General features: G+C 37.2%; 1 protein-coding gene across 4 annotated transcripts; it reads right to left on the reverse strand.

Moving 5' to 3' along the window:
• Positions 1-88: 88 nt before the first annotated feature.
• On the reverse strand, positions 89-26,408 carry trim3b (tripartite motif containing 3b). Of its 4 annotated transcripts, XM_043250577.1 has the most exons (14): positions 26,261-26,408; positions 25,447-25,508; positions 11,129-11,310; positions 8,882-9,122; positions 8,378-8,529; positions 7,522-7,702; positions 6,709-7,441; positions 5,710-5,813; positions 5,390-5,557; positions 4,463-4,631; positions 3,215-3,274; positions 2,893-2,963; positions 2,043-2,183; positions 89-1,948 (listed from the first exon to the last, which is right to left on the reverse strand). In XM_043250577.1, the coding sequence occupies exons 3-14, from the start codon at positions 11,272-11,274 to the stop codon at positions 1,796-1,798; spliced, it is 2,319 nt and encodes a 772-aa protein (XP_043106512.1). In that variant the 5' UTR covers positions 11,275-11,310; positions 25,447-25,508; positions 26,261-26,408; the 3' UTR covers positions 89-1,795. The 4 variants fall into 4 exon arrangements, with proteins under 4 accessions (XP_043106512.1, XP_043106511.1, XP_043106510.1 ...); XM_043250576.1 differs by lacking the exons at positions 25,447-25,508; positions 26,261-26,408 and adding an exon at positions 21,883-22,095; XM_043250575.1 differs by lacking the exons at positions 25,447-25,508; positions 26,261-26,408 and adding an exon at positions 14,504-14,639.
• Positions 26,409-27,403: the final 995 nt, after the last annotated feature.

Here is a 27,403-nt window from a genome sequence, read left to right on the forward strand (position 1 = left end):
CGATTAATCGTTTGACGGCGCTCAAAAAAGTCAATAGTATATAACATTTTTAGAAGTGAAGCACTTGCATAAAAAAAAAGACAAAATATAATTTTTAAGGGACTTGTATTTACAGTTTTATTTCAAACTGCAATAATTGACCAGTAAAATGAACAAACGGTTGATTCTTCATGTTATACAAGATTGTTGTTGTTTTTTTAAACTGATGAAGCACATATTAAATCATCTCTCCAAGCAACTCATGCATTGGATTGAGTTAAGGTCCGTTCACAATCAGAGGAAAAACTATATTAGCGCTTGCACCGAAGTACGATAACAAGGTTTATTCTAAAATGATTGGATAAAAGAGGAAATGGAAAGAGGAAATTTTGTGAGGAAATGAATTGATTAAATCTGCGTTTCTCTTTAATGAAAAATTCCTGATCGTGTGGATTCTAAATTAAAATCAGTGACTTTGTTACAATTACAGTTATTCTTATTGTGAACGGGCCTTTATCGCAACGGAAGCAACTAATTGTCAACTTGCAAATCGCATATATTATGAATCAATATACAGTATAGAATATTTGTTTTTTGGTTATTACATCATTTTTTTTTTTAATTTCCAGCCTGGCAATAGCAAATCATTACAGGTATCTCGCTGCTGCAGAAACCTTATGCCGATGCTAGTAAAATCAGTAACATGCAAAAATGTTCTTTGCACAGATATTAGGATATACGCTCACCGTTTTAACTGTGAGCCACCGTTCATTAACCTTGTACAGTTTCACAGAGAGTAGCCTATTAAGGAGACTTGGTGTCACATAACCTTCAAAGAGACAAAACTCCACAAAATTAAAGGGAGGTGATTTTTTTTTTTAAATCATTCGCTGGTGATGGAAGGACAATCTCGAAATGAATAATTCAGAAAGTGTACAAAACACTAAATAAATAGACTAAATGAAGGGTAAGCTATAATACTGACTAAAGACAACATTTGGTTGCTACACTGCGAACACAACGAATGGTTATTTACAGAGAAGACATAATTCCAAACAGCTGATCACTTTCAGAGAATATTAAAAATCAGAGGCAATATACGTGAAATACTTGGGTTTGATTATATTTTATATTTCTTAATTCAGCTGGATTTTTCAACATGTAAAGTAGCCTTGTGCTTTAGAAAAATAAATAATTTGGAATGGAAAAAATGTCCTTTTTGGCTCCTTTTGTTTAGTGGTTATATATATATATATATATATATTCTTTTTTTTAAAGAGCACAGCTGGGATGCGTATCACTTCCTGTACTGAGGGATGATCAGCTCAGATGTTTGAATGATTTGAAGCTCAAGTGTAGTGAAATCTCAGTGGCAAATGCTGTCATAGGACAATACAAGAAGCCAGGGTCATTTACATGTTACGTACACCAAATATGTTAATATGTACACAGATTTGTATATTTACAGATGCAGAATGTAAAAATTAAAATACACGGCTGTTGCAGTCACGGAAAGGTCAGCCACTATGAAACAAGAGAGGGGAGATTTTTTGGAAATAGTTGACTTTTCTTCAAGGGTTGAAGATGGCTATTAACAAAATGTTTTGCTATATATATTTTATTTATACAACAACTTACATGATTTCTGATAAGAATCTGTGCTTATTGATATGGTTTCTGTTATTTACAATCAACATTCCCGGTTTTATTAGAGAAGCAGTTCTTAGTTCTGAAACATGAAAATCAGCAGAGGATTAAAGAAAAGTGCAATCTGTTCATTTGATTCTTCCTTTTCGCTGATACGACCGATGAGATGTTACTGCAGGTATCGGTAGACTTTGAAGCAGTGGTTGCCAGAATCGGCCACAACAACGTGGCCGTCGGAGGTTAAAGCAAGGCCCTGCGGCCCATACAGAGGGTCAGCACTTGTGTTGATGTAGGAGAGGAATGAGCCTGAGCTGTCAAACACCTGAGGACAAACAAAAAAAGGAAAATGCCTTTAAAAAGTGACTCTGAAGTAACTCGTTTTTTTGGAGAACTTGTAAAGAGGAAGTGGGTGTTACTTGTATCCTGCTGTTGCCCCAGTCTGCTACAATGATGTTGCCGTTGACGTCCACGGCTACCCCTGTGGGGGCATTGAACTGGCCGTTCCCCTCTCCATGGGACCCGAATTTGAACAGAAACTCCCCATCTGCACTGTAGACCTGAGGAGAGACCAATTTAAATCGCTGATATTTACATTCTGTAAAAAAAAAGTTTTAATGATACGAAACAAATAATATATTTAAAATCATACAGTCCAAAAAAAAGAAAAAGAAAGCAGACCAGGTAACCTCATGGGGGCTGCCATTTTGAAATTACATGACCGGACGAATACTACTCACTTCACTTCTGTAAGCACCATTATAAGCACTTTAACTATGCTGATTCATTGCTGATTGCTAATAATTCATTTTTTACAAAGACACCAGTAACCGAAATATATTGGTTTTCTGTAAGAATGCATCCATACCACTAGGTGTCAGTCAAGTCAAATACGATTATCAAGTAAAACACAACTTTGCCAAGTGCACCATTTTCCATTAACCCGTTAAAATATATGACGTGTGACCAAAAAGATTATGATTAAATTCCATTATGTTCCCTATAGTATGGAAAAAAAGCTATAGAAATCAATATATAGAATTCAGTGGCTACCTTCAACTGTTTCTTCAAAATATTTTCTTTTGCGCTACTTTTACATACTCAGAACAACCTGAGAGTGAGTAAATGATGACAATTTATTTTATTTTTTTTAAGTCTCTGATATTCTGGTCTCCATATATAGGTCACTTTCCTTCCTTCAGTGCAATTTCATGCTCTTTTACTGTCGACAAGGAGAAAATCTGTAAGTGGCACCTCAGCATCACTCACCTTGACGGAGTGGTTATGAAAGTCTGTCACAACAATTTCATTCTTGTTGTTGACGGCAACAAAATGCGGACCTGCGTGTGTGAAAAAAATAAGGAAGAACAGACGTTCAGACACGATAAAGAGAAAGAGAGCAGAGAGGAGAGCAGGATATCATGTGATCAAGATCTCCTAACTGATCGGCAATTTGATTTCTGGCCAATGTTTTATTAGACACACAAAGCACAGAATCACAGACTCTTGAATTCAGTTCTAGAATGAAACTTCATTTATTTCAATGAGATAAATCACCACATTCTGGGATGAGAATTCACTCAATACTTACTGAACCCAGGGCCAGATTTACTAAACTTTTGCTCCAGTGCAAACTTTGCACCACTTTTGTCTAAAAAGGAATGGGAAAAACACAAACAAGGGTAAGCGGAGACAAATAAACTACAGGGCAGAAGGGATTCATACAAACAAACAAAAAAAAGTGCAGGAGGTAGTTCAAAAACATGGAAGCAGACCAGAGGAGCAATGGAAGATGCACATCCCAAACCAGTCCGCATGCACTTACTTAACAAGGGTTAGGAAAAGGAAGTGATGTGTTTAAATAGTAATATAAGCAGCAGAAAGGGAACCAGCTACAAAAGGCATGACTAATATGCATCTATCAGAATATAGTCTCTTAAATGTATGCATGCTAGGGGTGGGTGATATGACCAAAATCTTAAAATAGGATTGGTTTTATTTCACAGTCACAAATATAGCTATTGACAGAAAGTTAGTTTTGCTTTAACTAAGTTTTCATGTGCAGTGAGAGATTTCTTCTCTTTTGTTCTTTGATTAACATGAATGACAGACAGAAATATTAAGACTGCTGTCGCTTTAAGAGCTGTCCTGATGCATTCTCTCTTAGCTGTTTGCTTTCTTGTTAGCCGTTTTACTCGCATGTAGTGATTGCATTTCGACCACAAGTCTTTAAAGTGCATGCAAACAGTAAGTGTTCGTGCAAAGTCGCGTGAGCGTGTATCCGCGCTAGAGATCACGGTCCAAAATCTCTTCCAGTCGACAAATTTCTACCGGTTAATCACGTCTACCAGTACATCTCCCACCCCGCATGCATTGGCTTTCATTATTTAGGATACAGATAGATAATGCAGCTGAAAATATGGGTTATGCTAAAGTGAAATACAGGTACAGAACTGATACGAGTTTATATCCTTTCAGACACTGGAACTGAAGCCTAGGTAAATCTGGCCATTTCTGTATAAAACAAACCAGTCTTTTCTAGCGTTTGTCTTCCCAGAATGGTACTTTGCTGTTGCTTTTGTAGTAAAAAAAAAATTATGTTGTCTGTTTTTTTAGGTTTGTTGAGGAATTGCAACATTTTAAGTAGTGTTCCTGATCTAGACAAATGAGGTATTAGGAAGATATGTTAGAGGACAAGCAGTCACAGCACACAACAGGAGGTGCTAACAATATTTCTGCAACTCTTTAGTTAGCTTAGATAGGTGAACCACCACAAACGCATGACATTGTCAACATTGGCTCTAATTGTCAGTGTGTTGCAGTTTCAAGACCCCCGTACCTGCGAACTGTCTGTCTGAAGTGCCTCTGGCTCCAAACTTGGTCACTAGTTTGCCATTAGACTGAAAAATGAACACACAGCAGGCTTTATTATCCACTGCAATGATATGACCGTTCCTGTCCACAGCCACTCCTTTGGGTCCCATCAAACGGCCTGCACCGATCTTATTCTGCATGAGGCAAAAGGAAAAAGACATTATTAAATGACTTGATTCAGATTAGTTGATGATGGCACAGAGTAAGAAAATAGAATAATTAATATTTACTCAAAGTAATATTTCATATCGATATTTAGAGACATGCCATTCAATTTTTCGGGTCAATAAAATTTAAATGTTTCTTCTTTTTGTATTTGTGTTTGTATTATTTAGTGTGTACCAAAGCTGAATCTATTTTGATTACCAACACAGTAAATAACAGTAATATTGTGAAATATTATTACAATTTGAAAAAACAGTTTTCTTTTTAAATATATTTCAAAATGTAATTTATTCTTTTGATGCAAAGCTGAATTATAATTATATTATAGGTGTACCGTAGAGATTCGGGACAAGCCAAAAACACGGTTAGTAAAATGGATTTATGGTGTATTCTTTTTTCAATACTGTACATTTTGAACACAAAAAAAGTTACAGACTGCAGTTTTAACTATATACAACTATAAGGTGCTCAACTTTTATCAAACAGCTTTTGTTGTCTAATATTTTGCGGAAAACATTTTGACGAACAGAAAGATCAAAAGAACAGAATTTATTTATAATATAATTTTTGTAACATTATAAATGACTTAAAAGTCACTTCTGATAACTTGCCATTTCTGAATATAATTATTAATTTCTTAAAAAATGTAGCAAATTACTTTTCACAAACAATTTCATTATTCCAAACATATACAAATATAAACTGTAAATTTTGATCTAAACATCACCTTAAATTTCCCATCTGGAGAGAAGATGCTGATCCATCTGTTATCATAATCAGCTACTATAATGTCTCCATTTGTGTCGACTGCCACTCCTGTGGGCCTCTGCAGCTGTCCTGGAGAACGACCCCTGACCCCGAAGCGTGCTTTGAACTGCCCATCATTGGTAAACACCTTAATCAAAACAAACAAATGGTGAAATTTTGCAATAAATGCAATGAAAATCCCAAGTAAAACAGAACAGCTGATCACTTCAATATCCAGTAAAAGACTTCCAAGTAAACTAAAGCCTATATTTTTCAGAATAATTCCATGCATTGACTAACCTGTATACACTGGTTGTTGCTGTCTGCTACAATGACCCTTCCATTATTGGAAGCAGAGATTCCCTGTAGATTGGTGAACTCTCCCTTCTCCCGTCCACGAGTGCCTGAGGGGTCAGACAAAAGAATTTGAAATCAAAGTAATACGGTGTTTGCAAACAGTGAGTGGGGCCTCCAGGGTGGCCGAAAATGAAATAGCAGTATATGGAAGCAGTCGATTTAAGTTCATTTTTCAAAATTCTGACTTTATTTTTGCTATTCTCGGCTCAGAATCATGAGTTTATATCCTGACAGAATTGACAAACGTTCTGTCGTTGAGTTAAATTAAGTTATAAAGTCCAAAGATAAAAACGCCTGCATTTCAGTCAGAAGTCAGAATTGTAAGATAAAATAGGTAAATGTAAAATGTTAATAGTAATTAGGAGTGTAACGATACGCATATTGTGTATCCAATTAAAAGTGACCATCCTTATTCCCTTGTTAGTGAGGAGAAGGTAATGGGGAAATTACATCACTCCCTTTGACAAGTGCATTCCACACGCTCCGCTCACTCAAGTCTCCACTAACAAGAGGATAAAGATGATCAATTGGGTTTGGAATACAACCATGAACTGTTCAAAACACAATACATGTATTGTTACACTCCTGATAGTAATAGGTTTAAACAGTATTTCATGTTGTAACTGTGGGGCTAATACAAAATATCCCCTATGGACTGCATGAGTTAATATTATGTAGACCTATTGTTTAAATCAGATTTATGTGTTAAAAGTAGACTAATCACAGCAGGTTTCATTTATAGTCTTAAATGGCGTCGTTGGCGACAGGATTTTTGACCGCAGCTTCCAAAAGGTACAAAATATTTTTTTCTTATTCCATAGTTTTTACCCATTTCCCTCCAGTAATTTTTTCTGCTACCGCAGCGTGCAACTGCAAGTGACATCTACTCCCAAATCACAACTTAATGTCAAACGAGTTATCATCCACACCAACGTTTCTTACCTACTCTATAGATTAGCTCGTCTTCAATAGGGTTTTCCTTCTTTTTGGTAGTGCTGTACATGCTGGAGGGTCTCCTTACGGCCTTCTGCCTGATGTGTCCTCCTGTTCCGCTGGGAGATTTTACTCTCCTCTTCACATCATCCGGAGACTGGGGCACGTCTGACGGCTTTATCGCCCGCAGTCTGAACGGGCTGCCCCTCACAGGCTGTCCGTACAGCATCAGAGAGAACGAGTACTCCCCTTCGCTCTTAAGCGTGTACCCTACCTCATACGTCCCGTTTTTATTGTCCACGACTTCCACCTCTGCCGCCCGTACTCCATCCTGCCCCGTTATCTCCGCTCGGAGGACTGCGTTACCGGTCCGCACGAGCTCGCTGTCCTTATCCTTCGTGGTAACAGTTACAGTCACGTGCTGACCGACCAGCGCGTGTCTGAGGCCTTCTCCTGTGGCCACGCTGGTGTGTCCCACGGCTCCTGTCGTCAGCAAGACGCCCAGGTTCTGGATGGAGCGTCGCAGGCCTTCTGTCTCTATCTGGCAGTCCAAGTGGGCGTTCTCGTGCGGCCGTTCAGGGAAGTCGTGACAGGCGAGGGCGCTAACACGCTCGCTCATTTGCTTTTGGACCAGCAGGACTTCGGTGGCGCTGCCATGGTTCAGGGCCTGCTCAGTGAAGCTGCAGCTGCTCTGGATGTGCTCTTTTCCCTGCAGAAGGGACGACAGCTGCGCCTGAAGCACCTGCAGAGGACACCGCAAAAAAGAAGCGTTAGAGAGACAGGAGGAGGGCAACCGGCTTAATCTATTGAGAGATTTCTGACCTTCTGCTTGGTGCTACAGATGTTCTCCAGATCGGTGATGAGCGCGGCTTTACGTTGGTGCAAGGCCCTCTCAAGCTCCTCAAATGTCATGTTGATCTCATTGACAGCTTCATTCTTCCTCTCTATCAGCTGTTGAGAGATTTCATTCACCAGCTCAATGGCAGCTGTCAGTTGGGGCAACCTGACCGAATACAAAAACAAACAAAACTCTTAGAAGACAGTTTATAAGGGAAAGTATCGAAAAGAGCGGTCTACAATATTATTCACATTAATCACATAAAACAGCTTTTTATTCTAAAAATGTTATTCTGTGTTGTCACTACTAACAAGTTATTTAATAATTGTTATTATATATTTTTTATATTCATGTTTTAATATAATATTACAATGCTTTTTAAGAATATCTAAAATATTTGCATAAATACATTTTCAAAATATGTACTGTATGTGTGTATACATAAATATACACAGAACATACACATATTATGCAAACAAAAACTTGAATCGTTTGACAGCACTATATATATATGTGTGTGTGTGTGTGTATACATATTAAATTATATATGTATGCAATATGCATGTAGTATGCATGTTATTATTAATATCAGATGTCAGAAAGAGCGTTATTGCAAAGTATGTTTGCACATAGAATTAATTTGTGTCACAAGCTTCCAGTACACAGGGACAACAGCAATACAAATATACACATAAACTACAAAAAAAGAATAAATTATATGTACAGGTGTGCTATAGATAAAATAGTATAGGAATGGCATAAAAGATTAAGTCGTTATATAGTCAATATTAATAAAGGGATGAACTGTATATAACATCTGACTGTATGTGTGACATGTACCTGTTGTGTATAGCATCCAGCTGGTTCTTTAGCGCTGCTTTGTGCTGCTCTAGAACATCCCGCAGTGGAACGGTCACATGCTCCCTGTGTTCCCCCTCTGTGCAGTCCAGGCACATGGCCGTCTCACACGACTCGCAGTAAAACTCCATCACCTGCAGGGGCACCAGTGAGCAACCCATTCATTCAGCATCCTAATGCATTATCAAAGGCCGCTAATGTACGCTAACAGGCCTGAACAGCATAAGCACACATGTAGTATGACTTTGAAGACACAATAAAGAAAGAAGCTGGCAGCTTTCAGGTGTCTTTCAGAGGAATGAGAGGAAAGTGACACAGGGGCCTCTACCAATGAAAAACTGGCTCAAATGTAGACAAAATGAGAGGAATTCCTATTCACTTTGTAGCTGTACAGGCATTTCTACATTCTGGCTGCAATTTTTTTCCTTCATATTCCCATCAAATGTTGCCAAACTTGGTTTCATCATCAGATGGTAAGAGGCTTACCTTGCCCTCATGATTGGGGCAGGAGAGCGGTTTCCCAGCGGCTGCTGCGCTGACAGACTCCAGCACGCTGCAGGCCTCTGGCCGAGAACATTCTGGGTCTCTCTGCAGCACCTCCATGAGGTTTGTGATGAAGAAGTTGTTCTGTAGTGCCGCTACACCTTTCTCAGGCAAGATGGAGGTCTGTCTGCACACCGGGCAGGACAGCGTCAAAGACTGAGGAGGAATGTAGTTCTGTAGGCACCTGTGAGATAGAGACAATGGCAGACATGATAAAAGACCTCAAACTTAATCGACCAGACAGTATTATCTATTTGTCTTGAAGAATGTTCACACTGCTGCTTCCTAACTGTAGATGGGGACTAAGGATTGTTAAGCTCCAAAAAGGAAAAATAAGCACCTTAAACCATTATACAAGTAAACCATATGACTCATGCACTATATTTCAAGTCTTCTAAAGTCATACAATAGCTTTGTGTGAGGAAACAACTGAAACTTAAGTCATCTTTCACAAATATTTTCTGGAAAGGAGCAGCTTGAATATTCTACTATAAATAACTACTTTTTTTGTTCCTTAGAAGAAAGAAAATCCTACTGGTTTTGAAAGATTAGAGGGTGAGTAAATGACATAATATTTTGGGTGGAGTATCTCTTTAAGCAGGAATAGGCCAAAGTACGTCAAAACAAAACAAAACACATTCACCCTAAAATGCAGAGGTATCCTAGAAAAAAAAAAGGCAACTGTTAATATATACTAGCATTTAAATGTTTGGGCCAAGTAAGATTTTCTCTTTTCAAATAAATATTTTAATTCAGCAAGGATGCACTATATTGTTCAAATAAATGCAAATAAATATAATAATAAAATATACTGCTGTGCTTGTGAGCTTTCTACTCATTACAGGAACCTGGAAAACTGTATTAAGTTTTCCACAGAAATATTAAGCAGCAGCTTTAAAAATGGATAATTACGAGAAATGTTTCTCGAACACATTTGCAAATCAGAATGATTTCTCAAGGATCATGTGACACTGAAGACTGGAGTAACGAATGCTGAAAATGCAGCTTTGCCATCACAAAAATAAATGACATTTTAAAATATGCTGAAATTTTACATTGAACTAATATTTCACAATATCGCTGTTTACTGTGTTGGTTTGATCAAACACAGCCCCTGCGTGACTTCTTTCAAAAACATGTGACTTCCGACATTTGAATGGTAGTGCATCTCTCATATTTCATAAATGCTGACCTCCTGTGTGAAGGAGTGAGAACTAGGAGGACTAGGAGGGCAAGTGTTGCTGAAATTTCAGTCACAACATGAACAATCACAGTGGAAACACTCCACTGACATACAACCCCATCGAAAGAACAAACCACCCAAAGAGACACATAAAGACGACAAGGAGAGTCTCACTGTCACACTGCACCACGTCACTGAGGCAGAAGAAAATGTTTGTGAATGAGACAGAACATCCATGCCAAGGAATGTCAGCAGCAAGTAAACATATGCCATCCTATCAAAAGCTTACCAACTCTTATTTGTGTTTACTATTTATTACACCACAAATGAAAACATCACATTCATCACAGTATGGCAACATAATGACATCATTTGTTTCTTAATCATTTTTCTAGTAACACTTTCTAACAACATAAGACATTTCGTAGCATTTTAGCCATAGCTACAAAAGATGTGTACATATTTCCCAGAAGTCAAAAGTTCAGTTTAGCCCGATTTATAAATTCTAAAGTTTTCACCCCCCCTGCTCTTAATGCATGTTTTTTTTTTTTTTTTATTGTTGAACCTAAAGTAAAAGTTGCATATGTGTCTCAGAATCAAACAGCAATAGTTTCAAAGCGTTCAAATACACAATAAAAAACCTGCCAAATCAAAGAATTTTTGACCTGAAGAATTTTTCTGAAAAACAGCAGGCAGTTTATGTAACAACACAATATTAATAATCAAGTATATTATTAATAATCTAACTTTTGAACAGGGTCATTTTTTTTTTATAAATGTAGCTATTATTTTCTCTTGTGGACTATAACACCTTTTATGTGAAATACCTTATTTGTTTTGTAAAATCCTTTCTAATATAGTGTAAAATAAAACAACTAAAAACTGTACATAATGGAACTTTTTTGTTGATATTTTTAACTCAGCATCATCAAATTAGGAGTTACCAGAAATTAATTAACAAAAATTTTTTAAAGGTAAGGACTAAAATGACGGTAACAAACACAAACCTTTCACAGAAGGTGTGCAGGCAGGGCAGGACTTTGGGGTTGTGGTAGTGGTCCAGACAGATACTACACACCAGGAACTGCTTGTCTATCTGACGGACCACTGGACTTGTGCGGCCGGTCTCAAACTTCGCCATGGTGACAGACATCCACAGAGAGGGCCCGGGGCCAGGACACACCTAAACCTGAAACAAAGAAGAAACGCCATTTTAACTTTGAAATGACGGAAAAGTACGGCTTCCAATAGGAAGAGGAACACATGAGAGTGAGACGACAGCTGACTGCCACCAAACCGGTAACTTTAATACAGGAAAATAACTCTTATTCTGCAGGCCAAAGAACGCGCTGTATTTCATCAGAAGAGAGGAGCATGGAAAATTGGATTATGGAGTTGTGGAGGCAAATTGATGCTGTCAATTTTCATGCCACTTTTCCAGATGAGACACAACAACAGTGGGCAGACAGATAAGTACTGATCCAAGGACATGAACTACTGCAGCGGCCATTACCGGCTCCTACATGCTGTGCCAATTTTTACTTTAGTTGTCCTTTAGGCAAAGAGATACGAGAATGAGGTAAAACTAGTAATAAGGGATTAATTCTATTTCAGGATGTTAAAGAAAAATGTTTAACATAGAAACATAGAAGATTATGGAGCCCCGCACATGACACGCATTGCCATGTGCTCAAGATTTAATACTTTGATCCCTCGATGTATAAATTGCGCATTTGAATTAGTAAATTGTGTGCACGATTTAGCAAATCGAGGGAAAGAATTAGTAATGGCATGCACATATTAAAAAAAAAAATAGTGTGCACAATTTTCCTATCTAAATGAAACAAAAATGCACACTATTTAACATTTTGCAATAGCATTACCTGCTTTCGCAAGCAAAACCATTATGATCCATTGACACAGCATCAGATTTCTTTTATTTCTTTTAGATCTGGATATTTTTGGTTTGACAGATGTAGAAAAAAAAAGTGTATTTCATGTGTATTTGTCAGCTGTATATAAGTAATATGTTCACATTATTAGGAGTGTTTCTCTCTTTTTTTATTTATTTATTTTTAATGGGGCTATCCTGACTTCTCACATGTATTAATATAATATAATATTATATATAATATCAAATATATATATATTAAGAAAATAAATATTCTAAATATGTAATCTTTTGTTTTTAAATGTATCATTAAATAATAGTACTAATATAATTATAACAAATTAATAATACTACCAAATAATTAATATATCAATATAACTACACGTTTTATATTTGTATATATTTATATATACACATACATACAATATATGTGTATATGCGTGTGAAATGCTGTCAAAAAATGCTATAATAGATTTTCTTATCAATTAACTGGTGTTAATTAAATTAAATCAACACTTGGTGTGAGCATCCTTTTGCCTGTAAAGAAGCTTTTGTCCTAGATGCACTTGCACATAGTTTTTCAGCTGGCTTTGCAAATAGGTTTCTTGAAATATCTCTGAGATGTGGCCACAGCTCTTCTGGGTTTAGTCTGTCTCAGTTTGTTCTGTTTCTTCACGTCATTCCAGACAGACTGGATGATGACGAGATCAGATCTCTACGTGGCTGTTGTCAGACTCTTTGTGCAAACAAAAATCTCTCTGGATTATTAAAATGAACGTTTGTAAATGTAATCTGACATTTCCTACTGACACACTAAAGCAAAGGATAGAAACAACTGACTTAAAACCATTTTATATGTATTAACACTGCATTCCTGTTGTCTCAGATTTAGGTTTGGCATCTAAAAATCATGCACAATCTACTAGATTAAGGTGGCGACTTACCCTACTCCCCTCTAAAAGTCAGATTCAACAGAAACATAAATAAGGTCGGATTGGTTTGCAGGCCAGTGTTTCATTATCACTCTTTCAGTTTCTCGTTTCTGCTCTCTGCCATGTTTTGACAGCGAGCGTCTTGTTCTCAGTTTACTCCAGCGCTGCTCTGATAATTCAGCAGGACTGACATGTGCTCTCACGGACGGATGAGTGACGGTAACGTGAGAGTTTTAAACACCAGTACCCTTTGCCTCCTCCCCCAAACCCCCTTTCCCTTTCTGATTTGATGTGTTGATGTATGCGGGCTATATTTAGACGTACGTCTCAGTGGGGTAGGCTTAATAAGGGTCACGTCCAGCAGTGGATGGCAGAGATTCTTGTGGCACAACACAGAAAGAGGAGCCAGAGCTGGTATCTGGGCTCAAATATGCACTGACGCGTGGAATTCATGATCATGTGACTAAACATGTTCGCAAAAGCATATTATTTATAAATGAGATTTACTGGTCTGAATTGAGAAACACATCGTAAATAAGCGCAGAGCCTTTCCTGAAGCTAATAAAAAAAGAATAAAAATACATTTTGTTTGCATACATGTGAAAGAACACGCCTTGTTCATCAAAATCAGGTGTAACAAGTTTTTTTTTTGGTTTTGTTTTTACAAAAATCACACATTTATTAATGATAAATATGATTGCCATTTTGGGTAGTTACACCACATGACATTTGACCTGAGCTAACCTTGACTATAGACATAAAAAGTTATCTGATATCTTTTTCCCACAGCTATGGTGTAAGATTTATTGACATCTAGTCATAAGTGTCTTCATATGAATGATAATCATTTTCCCAAAATATATTCTGTATGTTTTTATATATGCATAATGATACACATTACACAAATATTATGTAGGCAAAAACTATATACATATATAATCTTGCATGCCAACCCATGATTTGCTCGAAATGCTCGAAACAGTGATGTAAATTCACCTGTTCCACTAAAACGAGATTTACGAGACATTAAGGGTCAGGCTAGCGGTCAGCAACCCTGACCCAGATACAGCCACAATTGAGAAACCAAACACTGTGTCATTGTTCAAAAAAAAGAAGCCAACAACAATCAGCAATTGTATCATGCAGCCTCTTACAAAATGATCCCACAGTCCACTCCCACACGTCACTGTGCATGGCACATGTGTATACACCCTTCAGACTTCTGACATCCATCAACCTGCCATGGGAAGCCAAACTCTTCCACATCTAGATCTTAAGATCTCAAAAAAAAGATACTGTGCACACAAACCAACACAAAACATATATTCCAAATGCTCTTCCACATGAGGGTCTCCTGAACGTGGTACTAACCTAAGCATGGAACCGTTCCTAAACCAACTCTGAACAACCGTTTTAGAAAGGAAACCAGAGACAGAAACAAAAGCATTCTTCTCTTTCATAGCCACAGCTATTCACTGCCCCAGTGAGCATGTAAAACACACAGAAGACCGTTCACGTGCGCACACACACACTAACGTTAGAGGGTTAAACACACTTACGCTCAAAAGCAAAGCGGGCGCTTCTCAGGCAGGTTCCATTGTTGTTTTCTGAGATTTCTGCAGGGCCTGGTGGCTCAATAGCAGAACAGACCCCTTCCCTCTGCGTGCAGCCCCCCTCCCCAGATGAACGCACCGCTCGTCGTCCCCACGCCTAGCGCGCTCTCGCTGCCCGAGCTGTGACGTCACCAAGGGGCGGCGGGCTAAAGCCAAACCACGTCCACCGGGCCGCGCCATTGGCTGAGGCCGAACGCACAGCTTTAGCTCCTCCCACCAGCCCTGCTGCGATTGGCCGTTCAATGTTATCTTCCCAAAGGCATGGATTGCCTCAGAGAGAAACAATTCCTACTGACAGATTGGGTGGGTTGGGAAAAGCAGAGGATTCGAGTTGAATGCCAGCTTTTTTGTTGCAAGCACTTTAGCGTGAGTGAAAGCTTATGATGAACAATGCACAGTAACGATCACATAAAAAGACTGGTTCGGTTCGACAAACTAAAGGTAAAAGTGTTCGTTTCAACGTGCACCTGCTTCTAAATGGAAAAAAAGCTACTTTTTAGTGAGCGAATCAAATAAGTGTGGGATGTTTCATTTCTGCTAAATTTTTTACAGCGCCTTTCCTTTGTTGTTCAACTATTTTAACACGACTAAATCATCTAAATGAATATCAATCTTGGTTTAGCTCAGGACATTGCCCTACTTTTGCTCGTTTGTGAACTGACTGACATATAAAGTCTTAAAACAATTGCTCGGTATGATGTTATATAAGAGATGATGTCATTACATCTGGGTGGAGTGACTTCAGATTGCAGGATTATGAATTTCAATACCTCTGATTCACAAGAGAAAAACAATCAATAATAAACTAATAAATAAAACTGACCAAAAAAAAATATATAATTAAGAAAAACAACAACAACAATATACTATTACTTTTTTTTTTAAATCAAAGTGTTGATGTAAAGGCATACCCACCTAATATTAATTCTTTTGCATATTTATGAAAGCAATTATTATTTTATTATTATTTAAAAAGAGATTTAAAAATACATTGTGAGTGAATGACATTTTTAATCCATCAGCAGAGCGGCTGGAGATTAAATGGAAAACATCAACTGTCATTAATCTGGAGGGATTGACTGTCTGATTCTCCCACGGTGGCTGGTTTCCACATAACACCCACACCTCTGACCGACTGCTCCAAACTTGCACCAACACAGGAGGCACGGCCGAAGCCGGACTTTTTAATCATGGTATGCATATGGGAGAACACATGCTGTAACTTGTGTTAAAAGGAAATGAAAGTCTGTATAGATCTTTGTAACAGAGCAGCTTTGTGGTGGATGATCTGGACCGACATGATAAATATTACTCGTTTGCTTCAAGATAGAGGCACTCAGAAATCACACTGGCCCTAAAAAAGTGGGAATTTTGTTCTACCAGATCATGAGAAGCAGCCAACCGAAATCTTAAATGCATATCCACTGCACTAGCATCATCTGTCAGGGTTTTGCACTGTCCAGTAGATCAGTAACTGGCTGAGCTTACTCAAACAGCAAGGAACTGTGGGAAAATGACATTCATGCAATGCCAATCACTCCGATTAAATTCCGTTCAGTTACGACTGGGGAGATTAATTTCCAAACATGATCTTTCTTCCCATATTTTCTGTATATCATCTGTGCGATAACCAGACATATGGAGCGCTCCCACACAGCACAAACAGCGAAGCGTAATTAAAGTTTCCTGATGATTGCATTAATTAATCTTTACTTAAAGTGCAATAAGATGCTACGTCTAGTCCTCTTGGCTCAGATGGAGCCCTCGGGCACCGTCCTGTTACTGTGTCCAGTTATGTAATACAGCATGTCACTGCAATTGCAGAGAGGGAGAGGTAATCATGCTGCAGGAAACATGACTCAACAGAATGCTGTCAGGATACCGCAGGGCAGAGAGAAAGAGAGTGGAGTTCAACAGAAAGAGAAAGATCTTGCTCTACCTATGTCACAGTCTTGCAGTGGTCATTACACAGATTTGGCATTTAGAGCTCCACTGTTTTAATTCTTACATTCGCAAGCTGGTGTCACCCTCAAGGAAATTGTTCGCTTAGTGGTTTTTCTTTTTTAGCTCAGGCTATAAAATACAGACCCATATGCAGTCATATAACCCCAGTTGAGCTGAGTTTTCTCTTACGTAAGAATGTAAGTAATGTGAAATGTGCATTCACTGCCAATATAAAGCGAGGATGGGAAAGGACGTTTTTATAACATGTGACCCTAGGCCACAAAACCAGCCATAAGGGTCAATTTTTCAAAATTTAGATTTCTACATCACATAAAAGCTCAATAAATAGGTTTTCCGTACATATATGTTTTGTTAGGATAGGACAATATTTGAAAGAGATGCAACTATTTGAAAATTGGGAATTTAAGGGTGGAAAAAAAACTAAATACTGAGACAAAATTTACTAAATATCTTCATAGGACATAATCTTTACTCAATGTCCTAATGATTTTTGGCATAAAAGAAAGTGACACATGGTTTTGCGGTCCAGGGTCACATGTCTTTGTATTTGTCTAAGAAAGTCATATACATATAGGATGGCTTGAGGGTGAGTAAATCATTGGGTAATTTCATTTTTGGATGAACTATTCCTTTAATTAGACAGCAGACCATGAATAGCTCATTCACATGTCCTGTTCATTTCTTACTATCTTTCTCTCTCTCCAAAGTGTGGGAATATTTCTGGAGGGAATGCATGCATAGCTGGGTACATGAGACGGGTCAGAAATAATCTGATCCTTCAAATAACTAATGTTTTTTTGAGTGTGTGTGTTTTCAGAGAATATACTTAAGAACACTTACCGCCTTAAGCATATAAACAATACCAACAAACAGGTCAAAGAGTTCTCAGTTTAATAAAGCACTTGCCATATGTAAAGTGGAGAGCTTTAACAAAGCTAATGCACATGTGCTTTTCGCAGATGGGTGTGAGTCACCCTGTGGATCAGCCTCTGGCGGTTCAATGGAAAAACTCACTTATACAGTATGTTTATCAGTTTAGGAGTATAAATTATGCAAAAGTGTCCTCATTCTGTGGTTCAGGACTGAACAAGTGTTCTCTGAATAGCGAGTAGAGAACCAGACCCCAGAGAGTTCAGAGGGGTCTGCGATTCTGGAGGGCTCTGACGCATCCATCAAAAAATGGAGCAAACACGGAATAACGAAACCCTGCATTAAGATACATTCGATTAATATGCTGCGTAAATATTTTAAATATTCAATCTTATGTTTTTAAAGTTTAACACGATGAGACAACTTTAAGTAAGCGAATTAAAGCTTGAAAATAAATTCCTATCCTCTAATTTATTAGATGAGGAAAATAATGTGCAGTACAAAAATACAACAATGCAAATATTACAAAAGAACATTCAAAAGTATATAAGTCACAAATGTTTCTAAGGAAACGCTGTCCAAGAGAATAGCTGAATAGCTGAAAAGAATAGCTGAAAATACATTTACAAATAAAATATATGGTTTAAAATGCTACTGCCTTGAGTTTTGGAATACACGTAAAATAATATAGAACAAATAATATATTGATTACTTTGTTCATGTAAAAAAATTGTGCAGATTTTTTTTACAAAGCTCATCATTTAAGCACAGTGTTCTCTGATTGCCCAGGTTTTGATTTCGAGGGAATGCAACTAATAAATGTATACTTTCATTGCTTAAACGCATATGCCAAGTCCATAAATGCGGTGAATTAGTGATAATTATTTTCAACATCACTCCCCACCAGTGTATTCCTGCTATGTGTGGCTGCTTTTTTTTCAAGCTCTCCTGACCCTTCATTAATTCCTCCTTCCCCCATTTCTCCCTTGCCTCGTCTTTCTCAGAAACGCCTTCATAATCAACAATAGTCAATAGCATCTGTAACCAAGCCAAGAAAGACTAATTCTCCCTAAGACCCTTCACACTGACAGAAATAACACAAGACTCTGATCTCTTGGGAATAATTCTGATTCCAAATAAACCCCAGCAAGCCTGGCGAGAAGTAAAATGATTTGAGAAGGCATTAAACGATTGTTTTGTAGAGGATGTGCATGTTGTCATGCTCGTTTTATTGCATTACGGCACGCTTGATCACATCCAACACATCCATGCGTTGCTCAAGCGCACTCTTTTCTCATGCTGTTTCAAGTGATCGCTGACATTCACAGTCGACTGTTTTCAAAAGGAAAGGTTCCCCGGTCTCCTTAAGGTATTTTTAAAGTTAAGGAAAAGTTTTAGTTCACCCAAAAATGAAAATTAGCCTTTTAAAATTAGTCCTTTATTCACCTTTGAAGCATACTAGGCGTAAGGGACTTTCTTCATTCAACCAATCCAATCCAGTTGAAGTTATATTACAAACTGTCTTGATATAAGTCTTGAATGTCTTCGGCCTACTACAGTCAGCATAAGTAAGAAAAAAAGTTTTTGTTACATTTAAAACATTTTCTTACAAAAATACGCTACAGGAGGCCCCTCTGGAGCCTTGTGAGAGATGTTTTATTACGGATGCACATCATTTAATTCACATCTTCTGAACTGTTGACAACAAACACCCGCTTACTTCCATTGAAAAGCTTGGAGGGACCTGGACAAAAAGAAAGTCACATACACTTAGGATGCTGCGAAGGTGAGTAAAAGACAGGCTAATTTTCATTTTTGGGTGGACTAACCCTTCAACATGTTAAGAGGTCCAGAGCTGCTTTACAAAAACCTGTTTAATTTTTACTTACAAATGTAATACATTTCAAACTATAGCTCCGACGACGACTGCACGTTAAACTATGATACACATTAAAGTCAGTGTTATCGCGTAAGCAAAATGTGATTTATATTATTTATATATGTGACTGAAGAAGAAAAAAAAAAACACCTGCCAAAGAAAGCTAAAATAATGTCTGCCACAATTAACTGAGACTGATTGTCAACAGACGTCAGGAAGCACAATTGTTTCCCTTTTGAATAAGAACAAAGATAGTGTACATATTTTAGGACACAAGAACCAGCAAAGGCTTTTAAATAGAAACTGTTTGTATTATGATTATGAATGTCACATCAAACTAGCTGTGCATTTAAATGCCTTTATGAAATGGGAAGCCGTTTATAAACCAGGTTGAATGAGCTAAACTGGTTCTGTTGACCATTTTAACGACACCACAAATGTATCACACCCAGCAGACGAAGCTCATACAAATGCACAAACAAAAACACATGAGAATACCCTGAAGGGGATGGTTAGGTAGAGTAATGGTCACTCAGGAAGCCATAACTATCACAATAAGGGAAAGGCATTAAATGTGATCCTACAAGGTAAAGAGCACAAGAACACAAACTCATACATGAACAATGGCCGTGGCACGTCACTACACTAAAGAAGAGACATCTGTCAGCTGAGCTCCATCTCACTGCCCTTCCACCCATCATAATCTCCAACCAAAGGACGGCAAACACCATTTGTGAGCACAACAATCCCTGTTTGACCTCTCAGCACCAATCAGGGGAAGTTTTACACATAGTGTACCTATAACCCATAACTCTGAAAAAACATTTTATTTGGTTTTGGATGAAAGCCTGGATGAGAGCCTACTGTGTTTGTATGGATCCAAAACTGATGGTTATGTCAAAAAGACAAGTTCTCTAAGCCATGCTTGACTTTTACTTCTAAAGGAGATGCTTAATACACTTTCTAATCATATTGAATTTTTTCAGGAGCCATTATTTTAATGCCAGCTGGACATTCCTGGGAGTTCTTCTTTCTAACAGGCTTCACTCTTCAGGCTTCACTCTTCTACACACATGCACACATAATGGTATGTAAGTGCCATTCACTTGTTTGTTTACTTCTTATAGATTTTACTGGACCGCAGAGTTGATACAGAGAGGAGGTCCCACTTTACATAGGAGCATATAGCAAACCATATATATATTGAATGTTTTTATCTAAAGAATGGCCAGTGTAAAAGCAAAATCACAAATTAGATATTTGTACCTACTCCTAGAAAGAAAGAATATTACATGGAGAGCAAACGGAAACAAAATAAAATAAAATAAATGCTTTAAATTATACAATAATTGTATAGATCATTACTATGTGTCATTAATGAAAACTATTAAAAGCATTGAATTAAAAAATCTAAAATGAAATAAAGTATGAATATACAGAAAAAAATATATCAACCTTTGAAAAAATATTTATTTTAAAAGAAAATAATTTTAATAATAAAACAAGTCAAAGTACTACATTTACTAAAACTGAAGTAAAACTAAATTAAAACTAAACAGACATATAAAAAAAGTTATAAAAAATAAAGCTACCACTCAATGGAAAATTAAAACACAAAAAGCTCATTTAAAGTATCAATAAATAAATACTATGTTAATATGTGAAATAAATAGATATAAATAAATGCTAAGAACATCTTGATAATTGTATTGAAAAAGAGCGACCAACACGCAATGTAATTTCCCACTTGGGAACTATCATTGCTAATTAAAATAATTACAGACAGCAAATTTTTATAGCACATCAACAGCTGTATTTAAATAATGTCTACAAAACGATATCATAATGAGTGTCACCTGTCCTGCCTCTTGATGCTGTTATGTTGTCATTATTACATTATCTATAGCTGCCGGCTTGGAAGATTACAATGACTGTAACATCATAACACCATGTTGCTATAATAAGGTGCTGCGTTTATCAGTAAAAGGTCAGTAAGAAGCTCAGTTGCTGTATCATTAAGATGTACCGCACATCTTCAGTCTTCAGACAGCATCATTGCTAAGTGACAGGATGCCGCTGAGATGAGACTAAACACACTCATGGTTTGAATCATGAATTCAGTATGAAGCCACCCAATTAAAATCGCAATGTATTCCCCTGCGTGACTCGAATCAGTGCAAGCAAAGCACACTGATCACACACGTCACAGGAGACAGCTAACATACTTGTGTTTACACACACACACACACACACTCGCACACCCACCTAGGTGCACATCCATGCATCTCTCAGCACACAAGAACTGCTGTTTTACGTAAGCACTGAGAAGCCTGGCGGGTGTTTGTGTTTAAGTCCCTTCACTCGTGTGTGTGTGTGTGTGTGTGTGTGTGTGTGTGTGTGTGTGTGTTTGTGCATGCGTGTGTCAGAGATGCCCAGCTGACTGAAAGGGAGAGGCCAGACACTGCAGTAAATTATTCATCACAGACAGAGTCCTTCTCAAAACTGCGTAAACGACAGTGAGATGGACAGAGAGGTTTGGCGAAGAGAATGAAAGCGCAAAGGGAAAAAAGGAAGAAGGATAAAGGGGGGAGCTCCCTCGAACCTTACTCACGTGAGTTCTCGCGGCTGACAGAAACAGAGAGAAAAAGATACGGACAGGTCTCAGCGAAGCATCCAAGCACAGCCCCGTCCAGCCTTACAGCCCCTCATCTCAAAGAAGAAGATATAAAGCTAATCCAGAAAGCGGGAAAGACAAGCAGACAGGAGAGAAGCAGCGGCAGCAGGGCGTGAGCAAGCGAGGGTGTATAACGTGTGTGTGAGAGAGAAGAGAGAGAGGAAGGAAGGGAAGGGGAGATAGTGGAAGGGTATTGGCTGAAAGGAAGGGAGGTGGGGATGTGCTCAGCCAATGCTCTGAGTGAAGGTGCAAGGCAACAGGAAAATGGCAGAGAGAGAACACATCCTTTAGATACAGAGGAATCTCTCTTACTCTCTCTAAGGGTTCCCACTGTATCACATGCACTGCAAAAAAAATATATCTGTGTGTTGTTTTTTAACTCAAACTCAGTAAACAAGTCAACACAAATGTGAACTGTATTTTGTTAATGCATGTTTCTGATGTTACTGTCAATCATTATTAATATAGTATGGTTTGCTTTTTAATATTAAAGTTGCTTTTTAAAATTATAGTTGCTCTGAAACAAACAACTTTCATTTTCTGCTGATGTCACTTGGGCTGGATAGCCAAGAGCTGGACAGCCAATTAGATGTTGTTTTAGCAAGCTCACTGTTAGCTTTCAGACTGAACATTTATCTTGGTTACATATAGACTGTGAACAGCAAGTTTACTTTAAAACAAAAATTCTATTTTAGTCATATGATTCTATATCAACCATTTTAATATAGTCATTTATACATATATACATATATACATATACATATACTGTATATACTGTCACTTCTGATCAATTCAATGCATCCCTGCTGAAGAAAAAGTATTTTTTAACCAAAATATTTTGTGAATTTTTATTGTTGTTTTTTGCTTTTTATCGCATATGTAACTTTTGTATGTAATTTGTTTTAAAATTTAGATTTATGCATAAAAATGGGTAATAAAAATGTAATCCAAATTAAATCCTCTTAAAATAAATAAATAATGAACAAGCTTTATTTTTATTTTTATAGATTTTTTTTTTACTGGAAAACAATACTGATTTTTGTAGTATACAGCACTTACATAACCGGAAAAACAAACACACACACACCAAGAATGTGTCACATGTTCATGATCTTAAATAAAACATCCTAAAGAGTTCAAATCGGACGACAAATGTACAAGAAAACCAAGGACTATTCTGTGTGATGAAATTTCACGACTGTTTTTTTTTTCTGCAGGCACATGGGCATCCCAAGCCCTTTTGTTTGGTTTCTCAGCACACTGTAATTCACAATCAAGAGAAATGAGGGGAAAAAAGAGATAGCAGAGGAGAACATGATAGGAAAAAAATCAAGGGGACAAGATAATGACTGTTTAACTGCATGAGAGCTAATGAAGATTAATGACTACAGAGGCCAATAGAGAAAGATATCCACTACACAGGACATACAATAAGACCCAACAGAGCAGAATGGAAAAATAATAGTGCTGAAATTCCAGCTTGGGCAACCCGAGTCACTTAAGTCACAAGCTAAAAATATCCTTTATGTCAACCTAAGGAGAAACCCACATTGTGACATCTTGGACTACTAAGTCACAACCCTCTGAATTAGTATCCTTGACATCTAGTGACAAATTGAGTTTAATTTATCACTAAGTACCAACCTAAGGGTTAGAATGGGCGGAGGGGAGAAGCTGATGGGGGCGTGGCTTAATTGATAAAAGCAACGTCTGCATCCGTGCTGAAAGGGGTGGGCCGGGCTTGATCGCATTCCTTGATTTGATTGCATGAGAGAGCGATGTTACCATGGAGACTGCATCCAGTGCAGCAGAACCCAGATGGCAGACTGCCTCGTTTCCCCTCCTCCTCCTCATCCCTCTATTTCTCTCTCTCTCTCTCTCTTTCCCCAGCAGCCTGGGGTAGATTCATACAGGAAGAGTACAGACCTGCAGGACCCATATTGTAAATTGCATGTGACTGCAACACAAAGCCAGCGCTCAGCACTGTGTGAGAGTGTGTATTTGTGGTCTGTTAGTGGTATGAAGGCAAGACCTCTTCAGGATGCCTGAGGGTGGTGATGCATTCACATCACATGTGATGCTGCAGATTCCCACGATGTAGTTCAGAAAATAAACTCTCCAAAGAAATATTCTGGACAACACTGCAGTCTGCTCTGGTATATTATGATATACAGATATGCACACGTTTTTTTTCTTGTGTCAAGTAGGGTGTATCATCAACCGTAAGTGCTATTGGTCCCATGTATTCACTTTAAACACACTTTTCACACTCTTACTAGTTTATTTAATTTGCCATTTATATAATTTGATGCATAGGCCTATACATTTTTTGCCTTTCTTTCTACATACATCTAAAAATTTTTATTTTTATGAATGAATTTCAGTTCACCGTATCTCGGTTGATAAATAGTGTTTGATATCATTCAAACTGGAAAATGTGCTGTAAATGACAAAAATTTGCAAAAGTGTTAAAAAAAGAATTACACACAAGAAGTATAAAAACTGTTAGTGATTCTTGAATCGTTTAGATTATCAGTTTTAAATGAAATAATACTTTATGTCAGGTTTTCATTTCAAATAGCTAAAATATTGCAATAAACATGTATAACATTAAACTGACATCGTATTTTGAGTTTATTTCAAAAGAAGTAAAATAGACAAATTATAGCTTAGAAGTGCATTTGAATACTGTTCTGTGCGTTGGCGTAAAAAAGGTTAAGACCCATAGATAACAAACAGCTTGCATGTCTGATGTGATGTCTGATGCTATTCAATATCCTCATATATGCAAACAGGGAATTCCAATACTAAATTACTTAATAACCGACTGGTATGAATGAACTTTAATAATCACTAGAGTTAAGAAGAGGCTTAACTCCCAGCTGCCACTGTTTGCACTAATGAGTGCATTGTACTGAGAATAAACCAAAGGGATTAAAAACCATTTTACAGCTCAGTCTTAACCAACTAATGAGCAAAGTTCACCTACAACAGTTCTGTAGCACTTTACTTGCTCTGGAACATGTATAGGCAGAGTATAAAGAAAGCAAGTAATTCTATTTTTCAGTTTCTCTTTCAAATCCTATACACCTATTCATAGTGACTCTTTATAATACTGAATGCGAGTCATTTGGTCACCACTGTTTGTATGTGTCTGTTTTAACTGCGTGGGAGGTCAGATGTACTCATGACTCATGTAATAATCAGTGAATGACTTCACAGGGTCACATCCATTTTCATACTTTTCCGGTAAACAAGGACCCGGAAATGACTGTGAATGCCCAGCATTGTCCCGCTATCAGTTGAAACCTTACTCAGCTTCCTCCCATGCAAGTCTACTGAACCATGAATTCATGCTGAGCCACAAACAGAAGTCATTGTGAGAAAACAAATTGTGATTATCACAATTACGGATTTGCAAAATGCAAAAATGCTACATTTTTATCCACTATAGAGGATTCATTTAAAACACAAACCATAATTAATAGCTAAACAACTTACCACAACATTTTGCTGCTTTCAGTGATCAAGCTGAATTAAAACGAGGCATGATTCCAGCTGATCTATAAAGAAGGACAAAAGGACATAGGCTAATTAAAATTAATAAATAAATCTTAAGATAGGACATGGCAGCAAAGTGAGTGGTTTAGCCGTTCCCTGAATATTAACAACAACAAAAATTGAAAGGATTTGTTATATATATATATATATATATATATATATATATATATATATATATATATATATATATATATACTGTTTAAAAAATGTTTACAAAAAATATATATATATATATATATATATATATATATATATATATATATATATATATATATATATATATATATATATATATATATATATATGTGCTGTTTCTCACACGCAGTCATTTGCAAATATATAGCGACATCTTGTGGTCACTTTTCATACCACAAATAATATTGAGGCCACTAATATAGCATACAAACGTAAACAGAAATTTTTATTTGTTTAACAGCCCAAAGGCAATTCACTGTTATTCCTTGCACAACTTGCTCCACAGCTTTACTCTTACTATGAATGAGATCGTGATTACGCCACGTCAAAATATTCCTTCACACTATCAATATATTAAAACTAGTTTAAAATATATTATAACAACACACACCGCTGCCTGGTCCTCACAATGAATATTCATGTTTCACTATAAGTTTGGGACATATTCCTTGACTAACAAACTCAAATGCCGTTCAGTAAAATCTTAAATGTAACAATGTAATATAATCTTCTTTTTTTAAACCTTCAATTAATTACATTTCCAAAAGAGTGTACTTACTTTAGATTAAAATATCACAGGTTTGTAGACTGGCTGCCAAAGAGTTTTGCCAAAGAGAGTCCCGAATGAAGTTAGTCCTGTTCTTCTTTCTTCCCTAAAGCTCGGGTTTCGTCCTTGTTTTTTCTCTTCTCTCTCTTCCTCACGCAAATGCACGCACACTAAGCGTGCCTTTTCCACATTAAAGATGCACTATTTTGCGACAGAATTACATCGCGAAGACAGTCGTAGTGGACTGGACGATGGGGTACACCAATGGAACAAACGAATTAGATTATATTTACTGTACTTGTGGAAATAAGTTCTTAAACAGTCTAAAAATATATCCTACAAAAATAGAACTTGATAAAAAAGTTGTCAGAACAAAATCAGCATTCATTGTGAGAGCGCTGAGGAATGTATGAAAGAAGAGTCTGTGCTCTGCAGCTTTTTCCAGAGGGTATTATTTCACTGAGACACCAGCCAAGTGAGATCATGTACTGTAAACATACACCATCACCTAGACAACACGGCAAATTCTCCTCGTTTCCACTTTTATCTCGATGGACAACGGCAGAGAAAGAGAGCTGTTACATTCAGACTCCAACAGAAATAGTGTAGAAGGAAAACACAGGCAAGAAAAATATGCATGACTGAATAGGGACATCAGCTCCATTCTGTTCAGGGGCCATAATGTCTTTTAGGTTGACCCGACTAACAGCCCCTCATACTACAGTGGAAATTTATTTTTACATTAAGCAAATAATGTTGTAGTCCACATACTTTTGCCTTAATTGTGAACGTATCTATTGTTTTGGCATTTAACACAAACCTCTTTCTCTTTCTATCGCTTGCTTGAAAAGAGCACTACATTTCTTTTTGTTCTTTTGAAGGCTCTTTGTTGTTCAGCACAATATTCAACATTTTTGTAATTATGAAAACTATTATTATTATTTTTTAGCAGTGAAAGCTTTATTATTCAAAGAACAATGATTAGCTCCAAAAGACTCAATATACTCATTTGGTTTGTTACTGGGTGGAAAATATTTTAAATTAGATTTTAATAATTCCTTGGAAGTTGGCCGAGACCCTCTTGTTGAGAACTGCTGCTTTAGCACTCCTTTGCTCAAAAACACCTCATCAGTGTCTCTAGAACACAACAATGCC

This window comes from Puntigrus tetrazona, chromosome 10, assembly GCF_018831695.1.
Source record: "Puntigrus tetrazona isolate hp1 chromosome 10, ASM1883169v1, whole genome shotgun sequence".
Classification (NCBI taxonomy): domain Eukaryota; kingdom Metazoa; phylum Chordata; class Actinopteri; order Cypriniformes; family Cyprinidae; genus Puntigrus; species Puntigrus tetrazona.

What these genes read in the sequence shown, in the direction of transcription:
- trim3b (XM_043250577.1), bottom strand. Translation starts at nt 11,274, where the DNA reads ATGTCTGTCACCATGGCGAAGTTTGAGACCGGCCGCACAAGTCCAGTG. An exon ending in GCAACAACCAGTGTATACAG is followed by an intron (nt 5,558 to 5,709) that starts GTTAGTCAATGC and finishes GTTTTGATTAAG; the next exon opens with GTGTTTACCAATGATGGGCA. An exon ending in TAAATCTGGCCCTGGGTTCA is followed by an intron (nt 2,964 to 3,214) that starts GTAAGTATTGAG and finishes TCACACACGCAG; the next exon opens with GTCCGCATTTTGTTGCCGTC.